A 15,065-nucleotide genomic window follows, 5' to 3' on the forward strand; every position below is an offset into this window, starting at 1 on the left:
ATCAGGAATAATGGGATATAGAGATATTTAATCTCAGTGTTAATGGCTTGTGTTTAGCTTGGGTTAGCAACAAGCCTCCTCGTCACTCTTCAGTGGGTGTTCAGAGGCTTGTGGGAAGTGAATCACTGTCTTATGGACAATAGGTCACAAAAATTATTAAAGTGACTGGGAATCTTGCTGTGGACTTTTAGGCTTTAATTGACTCAGTGGGATCTGCACCTTAGAATACTCAAAAGTGGTTCTTTTTGGGGCACTGTGTACACTCCGTTAGGATTAATGGGGCTGGGGGCACCTGCCTGCAGAGAAGGTCAGTATTTCTGAGCTTGGGTAAATTTATGTGCTCTGTATGAGGTCCTAATTTTATAACAGACTGATTATATTTGTTTGAATACTGGTAAGTGAAATAATTGAGCATGAGGTGGCAAGCCTGCATGTCCTCAGTAGCAAGGTTTGTGTCATTGAGACAATAGACTTGTTCTTGCTGAGCCCCTTCCAACTCAGATGTTCTGTGATTCTGTGATCCTGGGCTCCAGCTTTCATTTACTGATTGTTTTCCTGCAAGGTGTAACTGTGAATGGGCAATTAATTGGAGCTCCCGCACCACCCAATGGCCACAAGAAACATCGGACTTACTTCAGCACCATCACCATCCTCAGCAACAAGCCAGAGAGGTCTTACCTGGAGATCACACCCAGGAGGGTCATCCTGGATGATGGGGAAAGGCTTGTCCTGTCCTGTGGCCGGAGTGCTGTTGTGAGAAGCAGGAGCCTCGAGGTGTCCATCTCTGCCTACTCCAACATCACCGTGACGATCCGGGACTCCATCAGCTTTGTCATCCTCATTCACCACTACAGGAAGCCAGCCCCATACCAGAGGAATCACCTGGGATTCTACATCTCCAACAGTAAAGGCCTCTCTTCTGACTCCCATGGGCTACTGGGTAGGTGACAGGTTCTTGGGTTCAGAGTTGTAGATCAGACATAAATTATATTTCTGAGCAGAGACAGGAGGGAAGGAACAAGGCAGGTGGGGATTAAGTTCCCAGGTGAGACTTTTACATCCTCCCTCAAACAGCTTCTCTCTTTCTAGTACCTCCAACTCCTCTCCTGTCTTTTCCTGTAGGAGCTATCTCTCCCTATCCCAGCTGTGCCTGGTTTTCACATTTCCACTCTTTTAATGATTATTCAATACAGTTACTATTAGAATACTGTACTTGATGCTCCCAGTACAGAGACAGAAACCAAATCTTCCACAAGAACTTTTTGTGGCCCCTTTCTTTCAAATGTGAAATGAAGGAAGAGCCACCCCTACATTTTGAAGGAACTAGGCTTTAGGTAGGCTCAGATAATGACCTGATGGTTGTGTTCCTTCAGCCAATGAGAAGTATTGATGTTTTTGGTCATGTACAAGTGCAGAACGCCAAAACTTCCACCATAGTTTCTGTGCCACTCAGACACCCCCAGGTGAAGCAGGAAATGATCTCTTAGGAGTGGGGTTCTGGACTCAGGCCACTCTCATGGACAAACCTCTAAATCCACACTTAGGTTTGGCCTAGAGAACTTTCTCCCAAGAAGGCAAAGGAACAGAACTTCAATCTTCAGGACTAGAACTTTTTGCTTACTGATGGACATGGTGTGGATTATTAACCTCTAGTAACCATGTTTCACAGAAGGGAACTTACTACTGGCAGCTAAAAAACCTCCTCAGTGACCCATGGGAAAAAAAAAAAACAAAACAGGGTTTTATTCTAACCTCTATGTTTGTGGGATTTAGAAATAAATCACAGGAACAACATTCATGCTGCTCTTGTAGAGAAGTGCTTTACAGATCCATAAGCTGAGAATCCTCAAATTCATCCTACCAAAAAAACCCCAAACAAACCAACCACCAAACCACAACAATTTATAAATAGGCACAGATCAGCCAGTCATGGACTCTTATTTTATCTTGCCTTGCAGGTCAGTTCTTGAACCATGAAGTTAAGCTTCTTCAGGAATCCCTAAATGCAAGTCGTCAGGAGGTTGGGCAGAACCAAACTGAGGTGTTGAAGGCAAACCCTACAAACACCCTGAAGGTGAAGGAGCGGCTCGTTCCTGTTGTGTGGAAGCAGAGGAGGATCTACAATGGCCAGCAGGAAGTTGACTGCTGGTTTGCCAAGAACAACGCAGACAAACTGATCGATGGGAGCTATAAGGACTATTTGGCTTCTCATCCTTTCGACACAGGGACCAGCTTTGGGACAATTAACAGCCTTTAAGACCAGTCACAGCCATGCATTGCAGCAGCACGTGTGACAGCAGGTCCCTTCTGAAGCCTTAAGGCAATTTATGAATATTTCCTTATGTTTTGGTGCCAAAGAAACCAAGGATTTTGTCCTTGGAAATCAGCTGTCTCTTTTTCATGCTAAATGAACGTTCATCAAATTCCTGAAGAAAAAGAAGGCTGGGGGAAATGACACGGTTGAAGGCATGATTGGTGCTCTCCCAGTGGAAAGGGAGGGAGAAAAAAGCCAGTGAAGAGTGCAGATGCTGCTGGCCTTAAATCCATGCAGGGATCTGTGCAATACCCCCTGGGGCTGGTGAGTCACCCCACAAAAGGTAGATCATGCAGCACAGTGCCTGTTGAGGTGATAGGCTTTGCAAAGAAGTGACTTGGAGCACCTGCTCCAACCTTGGTCCATGGGGAAAGGAGAGAAAGACAGAAAGAGAAGAGAGGTGGGTGGCTATTCATCTTCAGTGACCCATTAGCATCAAACAAAATCAAAACCTTAAATCAACTGGCCACGGGAGGGTATTGCTTTCCTGGTTAGTGAGATGAGGTCTGGATTTGCCACTAAACATGATGTTCCCTGAATCTACTACAAGCCCTTAAAATAGTGGTGAAAACCTTGATGGGGTTAATTGGCGCACAGGCTGTGTGCTTAAAAAACACCTCTGGTCCTCAGCAGCAACAGGAGTGGTGCAGGCTCCCATTCCATGGAGCACTTAATTCAACATAATTCAATTTAAATGACATTGCAGGGTTAGTGATTTCTTGAGTCTTGACTCCCTCAGAAAGGAACGAAGTTCCACTGTGAGCTTCCAACAGACCTGCCACGTCCTTGAGCATCACGCCCCTTCTGCTCAGCAAAGATTAAAATTTCCTAAGGGATGACAAACCAGAACCCACAACAGCTTGTGAGCTTACAAAGCAGCCTCTTGAATTTTGACTAGATGTTTCTAGCTGCTTTTGTAATCAGGGAGGAAGTCTTTATTTATTCCAAATTGTCAAAAAATTTTCATCCCGATTTCCCCTGGCTTCTTCTCCTTCCTTACACTGCAGGAATTTGTGCGCAGCAGGAATTTGGCAGCAGGAGGTTACAGAAGGGTCTGCCAGCCACCCCCACTGCAGGTGGTGCTCCAAACCCAAAACTGCAGGGCTGTGGTGTATTTTAAAGTGAGGCATCACTGAGCAATGCTATAGATCAGCCACAGGGGAGTTTTAGCAGAGAGCCTCTCCGAAGGGGACTTGATAACCACAAAGACATTTACATGGCAAGGCCAAACTGAGCTCATGAATACTCTGCCTTTCCATAATTGAAAAAGAGGGAGGCTGGGTGTGGAAGCATCTCCAGGAATTAAATGATATCCATGTGTTCGGAGAAAACAGTTGCCAGAGACCTCCAGAAATAGGTTCAGTCTTGACTGATTTTTTTCATATTTAACAATTAAATCATATTGTTACTGTTGGAGTTCCAGCTGCTGGGGGTAGGGTGGTGATTTTCCAGTTGCTTGATCAGCTCATTAGTGCTGCAAGCACCGTGGCAGCTGAGCAGGTGGCAAGCATGGTTTCTTTACTCACTCCATGTGCTGCCTGGAAGAGGGAAACAGCCAAAAGCAACCAGCAAGATTTAACTGCACTCTGGAAGATCCTTAGAGAGAGCTCAGTTAGCACAAAACATGCCAAGGCTCGTACTTTGGAACAGAACATAAAGAAGAAACTACTGCTTTGGGCCTTGCTATCTTGAGAAATAGCTCTCCTGCTAGGGAGAGCTAAAGGCAAGACCTTCAGCACAGTCCTGAATGTGGAATAAGAACAGAGGTTTAATGCTCAGCAGTTTGCTAGTGGGCCAGAAAGAGATGAGGAAGAACAGCTGTGAAGTTGACTTGTCTGCCCAAGAAGACAGTAGGAAGATCACCCACAGCCCACATCTGAACAACCTGAGCAAAAAGGAAAGTGGCAGTGGATTTCTGGACAGCCCAGGGTTTGGCAGGTGTTTCCATACTATCCTCACTGAAACCTCCCCTCTCTTCCCACATTGTGCTGTCCACGTGTATTGCTAAGGGGAGTGAACAGCTTAGGCTCTCCCCCCATCTCCTGTGTATATAGACATGTATATAATATATATAAACACACACCTACTGCTAGTAATTTGGGTGCATCATTGCTCCTCTTTCTCCTCCTCCAGCCAAGGAAACACATTTCTTTCAGGGCCTGAAGATAGCAATGTTCAAGTCCAACTTCTCAGCGATACGAAGCACCTGGAGCAATATACTCAAGGTCTTCTTAAGGCTCCAGTTATCCATTTCACAATAAATATTTTACAGTGAACACTGCAGTGGAGCTTTCATTTGGCAAAGATAAAACAAGCTTTGAAGCTAAGGTTGTGTGTGTTTTATGCTGCTGGACAGGCCTGCATTACCAGATGACTGAAAGAACCACTCACAAATAAACAGTAAGTTGGGAACCAAACTAATTTCAGTGGAAAGTTAAAGGTCACTGATGTTCTTCATTCTCTATATGCTTGTTAGGAGGCAAGGACAGACCCTAGGGTTCTACTCCCACATTGAAATGAGAGTTTAACCACAGACTTTAAATATAGTAGACTAGGACATGGGAAAACAGCTTGTGCTCCTGCTGCCCCGATAGCAAAGGCAGGTCATGGACTGTAAATTTCAATTTTTTTCAGCTCTGAAGTGGGCATCACAACACTTCCCTCTCTCATGAGGGGGTATGTGTTCAGGCTAGCCCTTCATGCTATCCCAGAGAGCTGCCAGACCTCTATGCAGTTATTGCAGTGAAAAGGCATTTGTTCTCATCTCCAAGAGTGTCACAGAGCACTTGGATTCACAGGGATGTGCCTATGAGTGCACAGTGCTCAGCTCAGGAATGAGGCTGAGCAGTCACTCTGGAGTGCAATGGAAACAATTGCACAGCACCATTCCAGAGATGGAAAGGGATCAGGGCTGCTGAAACAGCACTGGCTACACAAGGATTGAGGGAGAACCTTCCCCCACATCTTACTTGTCCTGCTATTGCTGATTGTGAACCTTCTCAGCCAGCCACAACTAAGGGCTGAAATGAAGGTCATGTCACTCATATGCCAGTTTAGGACAAGGACATCGCTTTGGCCAAATCTGCAGTCTTCACCCACTGCAGGATTGCACTGTGCAGCCCCATAGCAAGAACAAAACTCCAAAACACCAGTATTCCTCAAAACTGGGAACAAGTTTTTAATAGGGGAGCTGTCTTAATCTATTTCCAGTCAAAACCTTACACAGCCCAGGACTTACTCCAACCCTTACTAGTGCAGAACTCCCCAGACAAGCAGAAGTTGTATTGTGAAACCCACTGCAGTGAGCAATATAAATAATCCATTCAGAGCGCTGTGTGCCATGTGTTCCAAAAGCCTTTTGATGTGCCAGCAGAAGTAGGATTTTGACCCTTCATTAAGGAAGAAAAACAAAAAAGGACTTAATTTCCAGAAAAACAGTTTAAAGCTGCACAGCTGCAAGTGTAGCCAAGCGTGTCTAGTTCACTGAGGGGCATCCGAGACTTTGATTTGCATCTAAGGCTTCAAACCACTTTGAAGTCAGGAGAAAAACAACAAAACAAACCCTCAAAAAACCCCCACCAGATATCTTCACATGCTCCAAGCTCAGCCTTTAAATCTAAATCCATCCAAGTTAAAAAATCAAAATCCTTTAATTTTAACTCCTTAATATGGGCTGTTTTCTTGGGAAAAAGGGAAAAAGGAAAATAAAATATCATTCCCATCCATCACTTAAGGGGAGTTGTCTTGCAAGAATCGGAGGATACCAAGTCCAGTGGATCCTGGATCTCTGCTCCGAGGACTATCCCCCCATTTGGACTCTGGATGGGTCTCTCCACAGCTGTGTCTCTGCATCCAGCCTGGGAGTGGGGTGGTGCAGCTGGCTCTGTGCTCCCTCTCTCCCCAGGACAGCTGCAAAGTGTTTTGCATTTTTGTGTTTATAGACAAATACAGTTTGCTAAGAGGAAAAGCAAACAGGGAAAAGCCCTGCACTTCACACTTGGAGCAAAAAGCACCAGTCCTAGGGTGCCCCAGGGTCTTTTCCAGGTCCTTCCTTGCCCCCAAAACAGGGCTAGCTTATGGGGCTTTCAGATGCAGTTTGAATCAGATCCTGCAGACGTTTCAGTTGTTTATTTTAAACAAAGGCGAGTTGTCAACTTCCAGTAAACACTCCCTTCCAAGGTGGTGACTGGGATCCATCTCTGAGTCTGTCCTGGAGCCCAGCACAGGCTGATGCTGCAGCATCAGGGCTTTGCACTAAAGCAGCTCTTACAACTCAACCACAAAAACCAAGTTCTGTGGCTCAAGCTCTTCATCTTCAGGTTTACCAGAACAGAAGCACAACCTTCCCTGGTCAGGAAAGATTTAAACAGCTCCCCTTCCTCCCTTTCACAGTGTTAGGGTTGTGCAGAACATTAAGCACATGAAAGCATTTAATCTATGAAGCAATTTTAGGTCAAATATTTATTGGATTCCTTATAAAATAGTAAAAAGAATCAGATCCACTGGAACAAGCTTCCCAATTCAAGACATTTAAATACATATTGCAAACCAATTCTTTTGAGCATTGTGCATATAAAAGTGTCATAGCTCAGGTACTACAGAATAGAGCCTTTTTTTTTTTTCTATTAAAAAAACAGACAATCTTTTCATTTTAGTCTCTAGCCCTGAAAAAAGAAAAAAAAAAAGTCACACTCAAGTTTGTCCAGCCAGGGAAGTACATCCCTGTATCCCCAACCTCAACGTGCCTGTGTGTGGGGCAGACAGGTAAAGCAGATACTGCTCAAGCCTGTACAAGATGCACAGATACCATCCCCAAGACAACTGCAGGATAGGTCTAAGATGAGGCAGGCAAAAAGATCTCTGTAGATCCACAAGAGTCACCCAGTATTCCCCCACCCTGCCCTTCCTTGGCCAGCTCAAGGATCACAGTGCTTCTCCTTCCTCCATCTCCCTTGTCCCACTGCTGTCAGATGACCACTTGATAGCTGGGCTGCTTCATCTTCTGGCTGGTTCCCTGGAGTCCTGAAATATCCTGGTCGCTTTCAGACTGATCATAATCCATGTCTGGAGAGAGCAGTACCTAGAGAGGAGAACAGACAGATGATACTGGAGTCAAAGGTCTCAGATCTTCTCAGTCCTGCTTGCTGAACAAGTCAAGCAATCCTAGAGGGGGCTGCTGCCAGATCCAATCCTCTCTGGCAGATGGGTAAGGCCTCAAGGTGATCTAAACCATCTCCCCAGCAACAGCCAAATGGATTTGGGCACAGACACCATGACCTTCTGGTGTCCCAGCTCTTCCTTGAGAGCAGAATGGGCAGCCCAAGGCTCTGTTCCCCATGGGACAGGACTCACACATGGATGTTGAGGCCTGGCTGAAGCCTCAGTGGAGATGTACAAAAATGAGGCCACATGTTTTGTGAACAGCTATACCACATGTGGACCTTTTCCCAGGCCCCCAGCTGCTTGTCACCTCTGCAGCTCAGCCAGAAGGGCAAGCAGAGCTACAGGTTCAGCTTCAGCCACAGCCAGCCAGCTCAGGAGTGGTGTTCCAGCCTGGCAGCACCTCATTTCTGCTTCTGCCTGGCACAGCAGCTCCTGGCTCAGTCCGAATTGTGGGAGCCAAAGGAGAGCAGTGACACCTCTCACTGCTGTTTGAGGTAAAATAGCACTTTTTTTTTTTTTTTTTTTCTTTCAGGACCCAAAGGCTGCCCTTTTCCCCCAGGAACCCTACATCCTCAGTAGTTAACTCCACACCTGAGCCCACCATGGGCTGCCATCAACCTGGAGCATTTGAAAGATGCAGACAGAGCCATATGTGGGCATTGTCCAGCCACATCCTCTGGAAGAGGAAAAAGGCTGGATTCTATCCAGGAGATGGCTGCACTGACTGCAGAAGAGCTGGAACCCAGTGCCAGGCAGCCAGCAGTGTGCATGGGTAATATTCATGGCTGGACAGATTAGAATCTTTGACTCCTCAAGGCTGGAAAAGACCTCTTAGGCTGAGTTAAACCATTAACCCAACACTGCCAAGTTTATCTCTAAACCTAAATGTCCCTGAACACCACATCTACGTGGTTTTTGAACACTTCTAGGGATGGTGATTCTACCATTTCTCTGGGCAGCCTGTGCCAGTGCCTGACCACCCTTTCAGTAAAGAATTTTTCCCTAATATACAGTATAAACCTCCTCTGGTACAACTTGGGGTCATTCCCTCTTGTTCTGTTCTTGCCACCAGAGAGAAGAGACTGATCCCACCTGGCTACAACCTCCTTTCAGGGAGTTGTAGAGAGGAATAAGGTCACCATTGAGCCTCCTTTTCTCCTGTATCTCCAGTTCCCTCAGCTGCTCCTCATCAGTTGTGCTCCACACCAGGCTGTTTGCTCAACCCTCCCCTATCCCCATCTCCTCAAACACCCACATTTGGGCAAGAGAAGCTGCACTGTCACTATGAAGTCCCCGTGCCTGACTCAGCAGAGGTCTAAATCAAGGGATGGTTGATGGACTTTCAGCCCAGTGCTCACACACAGAACATTCCTAGAGCCCAGGATCCCTGGGGCAAAACCAGGAGCAAGGGGAATTACTCCTGTCTCTGTCTATTTCCACGCACAGTTATGAATTCACGTGCCCTCCACTTGTTAGGACTCACCACAGGGCCTGTCACTACAGCAACAAAAACATTAAACAGGAAAAACAGAACTCCAGTGAGTCAGTGACTTCAAAGGAGCAGAAGAGCCGCAGGGGAAGATTTCCTCCTCCCCACCCTCACACACACCCTAGCCCCTCCATCCAGTGCTGTTCCCTTCACAGTCAGACACCCAAAGGACAGCAGCAGACTGGATTAAGCTTTCTTGTTGTCCCCCTCATTGGTCTCAAGGAATTTATTTATTTTTTTTTTTTCTGGTTCAGGACACACACTGGAAAGTTTCCATCTCTCTCACGTGAAGATTTCCTCTGTTTATCACATTGGTATTGTGATGCTGCTGAACCTGAAGAAATGTGTGGGTAATTACTCATAGGCAGCACTGTGAACTCAGTGAGCTCTGATGGGCTGCAATAAACTGGTTGTGAGGTCTGCTGAACTGGTGATTTGGCTGGGCTTCAGCTGAAAACTCAAATCCCCTTGCAGCCAAGCAGGGATGGTGACAGTGTTGTGCATCCAGACCCATCCAGGCTGCCACCTGCCCACCACACACTTGTAGGAAGCCACAGGAGCCAACAGTCCCCCAGTAACCTTTCCACAATTCCCCAGCAAGCAGCACCATGAGAGAGCACCTCGTTGCCATGACAGCCACAGGACTCATCCTCAGATATTGTTTTCAAGCCCAACTCCAATTTGGGAGTTTTCAGAACAAGTTGGACAAGGCTCTTCTTTCCCTGCAGATGCATCCAGGTCAGGATCACAGCAGGCTGGTGGCACAGGTGGGAATGGGACGTGGTTTTCCAGTCCTGGCACAATGTGCTGCTGTCTCAGCAGTCCTCAAACACCTCACACATTCCACAGCATGATTTGCTACGAGTCAGGAGGACTGTGAAGTGGGACAGCTTCCTTCCAGAGCCACCTCTATGCCCACCTTCACTTATCTTCCCTGTATGGACCTGGCACCTGAGTTTACCACGAGTTTGAGACAATTAAAAATAAAAATAAAATGAATAAAAATTGTTTCTCAGCTAAGCAACAGGCAAATCCAACTTGCTGTTGGACTAAGTGTTTCAACACTTTAAAAGTAAGCAGCACTGTATTGGTGTTTATCAACATCTTCATCTAATGAATGCCAAAACAGAGTTCCTTATGAAGGGAATTAGGACAGGTGCTGAACTCCATCCTGATCAAAGGCAGGCCCTCATGCAATAAATTAACTTTCCTTCCAGCCTCAAAGTAGCCTCTACTTTCACCCTTATTTTTCTCACAAGTACCAATGTTACTGGACTTTTGCTTTAAGGGTTGTCTCTAAAATGTAAGCCTTCAGGAAAGGAACAGAAACTCATCCACCTCCCTGGGGAAAAAAAACAACAACTGAAAAAAAGATCAAATAAAACATTATTAAAACCGGCTTGTTTTCCTTCGTGGAGGAAACAAAGAAATCACTGATAAGATCTAAAGTTCATTGGGAGTTACAAGGACAAGGGAAAAGAGCCTCGGGTCAAGGGCAGGACACATACAAAGCAAAAATAAGGGCCTTGCAGATGAATTAATTTCCCCAAGCTGAACAGCATTGGATGCAAACTGGCATTCAAGAGATCCTTTTCCTTTTCTATCCCACAAGAGGGAAAAAAAAATTACTCCATGAAAATTTACAAGGCAGGGCAGGAGACTGAAACAACACAAAGCTTAAAACTGACATGGAAGGAAAGAAGGGTGAGATTCTTCCAACCATGAAGGGAGTTTGTCCCTTTCTGGGATTCAGTGTAGAAGAAGCAGCAAGAGCTCATCCTCTGGTTCACCAAAGGCGCTTTAAAGCCCTCATGAGGCTGCCACTTCCTTGGCTGCAGCCACAGTCAGTAAGTGACACCAGAAACAGGATTGCTGTTGTTGGGTTTCCTGCTGCCCAGCTGCTCTACCAAGCCAAGGACAGAGCTGAGGTTTCCTGCTGCCCCCAGAGAAAGCCAGAGCGTGGGCTTTTAACAGGTTAACTCCAGCCCACTCCTTCCATTCTGCTTCCTATCTCTCCCCCTCCTTTTCCAAACGCAAACTGCTGGTTCATGTGAAAATAATGACACTCCATTGGTGAGATAGGCAGAGGGTTGAAATTCAAGTCGGCAGTGAGATGGGGAGCTGGTGGCGCCTGCAGCGAGACAGCCCTGATGAACCCTGATAAACCTGTGGGACACATTAGCTCTGCCCTACACACCTCAGCCCCCCTTCCTCCTCCAATGGGCAGCAGGAAAACAAGAAATTCCCCCACATGAACAGGTTATTAGCAGCAACAAGCCCAGCAAATGCTCATTTTCTGCTTTTGAGCCTAAATTCCAGTCAATCCAGCTGTAGGGCTCAGCCAGTCAGCATGATCTTTAGTTCACAGCTTAAGAAGCTGACACCTGAAGCAGGAGCTTAAGGCTATTCCTCAAGGCCCAGTGCCAAGAAAGAGCAGGAAAACATGTTACCCACTTCTGTGTTTCTTCAAAAGCTTCCTTCCCTGCCCAAAATATCTGTCAGGCCAGAGGCACAGAAACATGTCTGAGCATAAAGGAGGCAATCCCTGCAGACTGCTCCAAGAAGAAACCAGTCCCCTTGGTAGCTCCACTGCAGTGATGGATCAGAGGGTTTCAGGATGAACACATGACCTGCACATTGCTGAATTTTTGCTGAAGTCTTCAGGGAAAACCAGTCAGGTACTTGGAAGATGAGAGAAACCTTTGACAGAACGTGACAGATTGTGGGAATTGTTTCCACTACTTGAAACTATTGACCTGCCAGAAGTGGCTTTCTTGGCATCTAGAAATTAGTAGGTGTTGTTCCTTCAGATATCCAAAACTGAGACAGAAGTCACAAAACACTTGGGAGTGCCAGTGGAACAAGAAAGAGGAGCAGCTCCATCTCCATGGAGGAGCAGTACCTGTGACACCATCTGCCCATCCATGGCAACCACCATCTGCCAGCCTGCCTGCTGCAAGGTTTGGCTCCAAAAGCTGTGAAGGAAGTTCTTGTCTCAAATAGAGATGTCACCTCCTTAGCTCTAATTCTGAGCTGGTAATTCTGAGTGACCTTGGGCCTTCAGGAACACATCCAGTGAGCAGGGCTGGGCTTTACCACCAGTGACCTCGCCAGAACTGTTCATCCAGAGGCAGGCCCAGGATTCCTCTGACATTGCCTGAGCTGTGGCCACTTCCCCACTGCACCCCTGGGACACAGAAGCCTTGGCTGCTGTGCAGACTGCCAAACACATACTGTTAAAACATCACCACCTCTGTGTGTGCTGCAGTGCCACCAGCGATGTGCCATCCCATCTATCAGCACAAGAGCTGAGTTATTCCTTGTGAAAGAACTCTCAGAGAGCAGGAGCTATTTCTGTTCATCTAAATTCCTCAGCAGAAGCTCCTCCAGGAGCCAGGCTGTGATTACCAGAAATTATCTTATCTTGTTAAGTCTCTCCAGTGAGCTGCAGGATATCAGCAGTCACACAAGAACACACTGAAACCAGGCCTGGGTGCCAGGAGAAGGAAGGGAATTCCTCCCAGGGACCAAAACTGTGGACTGTGCCCGAAGGTCAGTAAGAAGTAGACACCACCTACCCAACAAACCACACATGATTAAGAAGAACAAAGTCTGCTGGAACTGCAGCATTTCCTCCCCTACCGTAACTTGTAACTGTCAGGCTCAGGCTACACAAAACACAACAGCCTCAACCAGCTAAGAGACAATAATCTGGTTGAAAAAAATACCAAATGCAGACAAAAATAGGATTCCCAGCTAAGCCTTGTCCTCTAAAAGGGATGCTAACAATTACTGAAAGTAAGCACTTCCCAGCCAAAATTAATTACCATTAAATACAGCAAAGCTCAGAGTGACAGTTTTAGCCTGCACACACAGATCAGTGCAGAAGCCAGGTCATCCCCCCAAGATACTGTCATCATTCAGGGCAGTATTTCAGCAACACCTCCTGGGCTGTGACACTGCTCATGGCTAGACTGAGTTTGACTTCTCAGGGTGATCACCCACGTTCATGAAGCACCATCCCAGGTTCAGGCAATGTGATGTTCTGTTACAGGGTTGTGGTAAAACACACAGACCATCCCACAAGCTTGCATCCCTGGTCTTACCTGAGATTCCTCAGTCCTCCTGGCCCGAGGAGTTTCTGTGGATCCATTGATGTCTAGGGTATCCTTCTGCTTGTATTTCCTCATGATCAAGCTGTCCACAACCCAGAACATAATGGCCTTGGGGAGAAAGAAGTTACATCAACAGGCTGCAGAGACCAAAATACAGAGTCATTCAATCACAGATACTTCTTCTCCTCTTGGGTTCTCCAGATATCCAGCCTTGATCAACCTCGTATCTAAATCAGCCCTGCATCAATTGTGTCCATGGGGATTGGATGAGTCAAATTCCTTAAGTCCCTTCTTACACATGTCCTATTGTTTCCATAGTTGTTGAAGACCCAGATTAACCGCAACAGGCCGAGTTTCCACCAGAACATAACCACTGAACCAAGTTCCATCCAAAGTTCATCTGCCTGAACCAGTCCCTGGTCAGTTCTCTGAGGACCAGAATTTGCTTTCTAATGTGCAAAGAGGCAAATGGGATGGTGGAGAGAGGCAGATCAATCCAACTTTGCTAGTGCTGCATCCATTGAAATGTGCATGGGATGAACTGAAAGTGAGTTCAACTCCCTACTTGTCCAGGGAGCATCTGAGTGTTAACACCTTGTTCCCACTTCCCACCTCAGCAGAACTGAGCAGCAGCTCAAGGATTACCCAGAATGAGGGGAACCAGGAAAAAGCTGAGCTTTCAAGAGGTTTTGTCAAATTAGTTTTGAGAAGAACAATTCTGGGTAACCTTGAGCACCTTGTCTTACTGTAACATAATCTGACATCCAGTCAACTGGCTGGATTGTCCAGTCAAAAGCCATCCTATAGGACATTAAAGGGTTCTGGGCATCCCCACACCCACTGCTTGCTGCTGAGATGAGCTCTCACCTAACAAGACCCAGCTTTATTCCAAGAGGTGAAGAGTCAGCCCCACAGTAGCTCAGAGAAAAGGTTGTGAATTGGGAACAGAGTCTGTGGCAGTGACAGATTTCTTAACAAACCCCTCCATCCCGTCCCAGCCACTTCAAGGCTGCCCCCAGCCAGTCCCTGTGCACACTCCCATGAGGGTGTACTGTAATTTCCAAACCATCCCACCCAGCACTTGCAGAAGCACCACTTACATTGACAATGAAAGGCACAACAAACATCACCAGTACAAGCTCCAGCTGAGGGCTTGGGATGTAACCCAGGAGGATCTGCTGAAGCTGCAGAGGAGAAAACATTTAGAAGCATTATTTGGACAGCTCTGTTGCAAGACCTTTGATGAAAACTGGTTGTCTTCTGTCCTGGGGTGACTAGTCACCCCAGGACATCTTCGTACGTGAGCAGCCAGAGCTCTGTAGCCTGTGCTTCAACCCAGCTCTTTAAAGATTACACAGGATATTTATTCCCTTAGCCCAGCTGCCAAACACATGATCTTGTACAGAAACAAGTACTGTGAGTCTTTCAGTGCATGACAACAACTGGTGGGACTTCCCTTGGCTCCCTGGAGCTCATCTGCAGAACAAGGACACCAGCCACGAACAATAATCATGGAGAGGAATCCAGCAGCATCTCTGGATCTGGATTTGTGCTGCTGAATAAGTTCACATCCAAGTGTGAGCACTGTGGACTCCTGGGTTTGAAGGACAACCCTTGAAGAGATAAGTGCTCCCAGACTGCTGAAGATAACTCTCAGTCAAGTTACACACAGTGCCTGGTACCTCAGAGCCTGGTGAAAGTGGACTCCAAACTGACTCTCAGAATTAGGATTTTACACCCATCACACCTACCTGCCAACAGGTATGTGGCTAAAAGCCCCATAGACTGTTATTTTTATTTTTTTAAAGATAAACTTCTGATCAGCACAATTAACATTGCTGGCATGCAGAAGCAGCTGAGCCGGAAAAGATAACACACTGCTCGTACAGCTCTTTCCAAATTAATCTGTAGGAGTCCCCCTGTTTTAAGCACAGGATCACAAAACACCAACATGGACTGACTTGACCGAATAACATAGAAATCC

General features: G+C 46.5%; 2 protein-coding genes across 3 annotated transcripts in view; one reads left to right on the forward strand and one right to left on the reverse strand.

Annotated features, from left to right (window-relative positions):
• ITIH5 (inter-alpha-trypsin inhibitor heavy chain 5) overlaps positions 1-4,592 on the forward strand; it is a 40,335-nt gene extending 35,743 nt beyond the window's left edge. The window contains exons 13-14 of the mRNA XM_005526087.3: positions 563-940; positions 1,959-4,592. Of these exons, the coding sequence (XP_005526144.2) occupies positions 563-940; positions 1,959-2,257 (677 nt within the window). The 3' untranslated portion in view covers positions 2,258-4,592. The remainder of the gene's footprint in view (positions 1-562; positions 941-1,958) is intronic.
• A 2,165-nt stretch (positions 4,593-6,757) lies between these two features.
• Positions 6,758-15,065, reverse strand: part of LOC102103869 (store-operated calcium entry regulator STIMATE-like) — a 29,673-nt gene continuing 21,365 nt past the window's right edge. For both annotated transcript variants that reach the window (XM_005526071.3, XM_088055451.1), the window contains exons 6-8: positions 14,182-14,265; positions 13,073-13,189; positions 6,758-7,394 (exon numbers count right to left, since the gene is read on the reverse strand). In XM_005526071.3, coding sequence (XP_005526128.2) covers positions 7,281-7,394; positions 13,073-13,189; positions 14,182-14,265 — 315 coding nt within the window. In that variant the 3' untranslated portion in view covers positions 6,758-7,280. The remainder of the gene's footprint in view (positions 7,395-13,072; positions 13,190-14,181; positions 14,266-15,065) is intronic.

The sequence above is a fragment of the Pseudopodoces humilis genome, chromosome 5 (genome assembly GCF_049639895.1).
Source record: "Pseudopodoces humilis isolate 2021_Gansu_Grassland_sample_001 chromosome 5, ASM4963989v1, whole genome shotgun sequence".
Lineage (NCBI taxonomy): Eukaryota > Metazoa > Chordata > Aves > Passeriformes > Paridae > Pseudopodoces > Pseudopodoces humilis.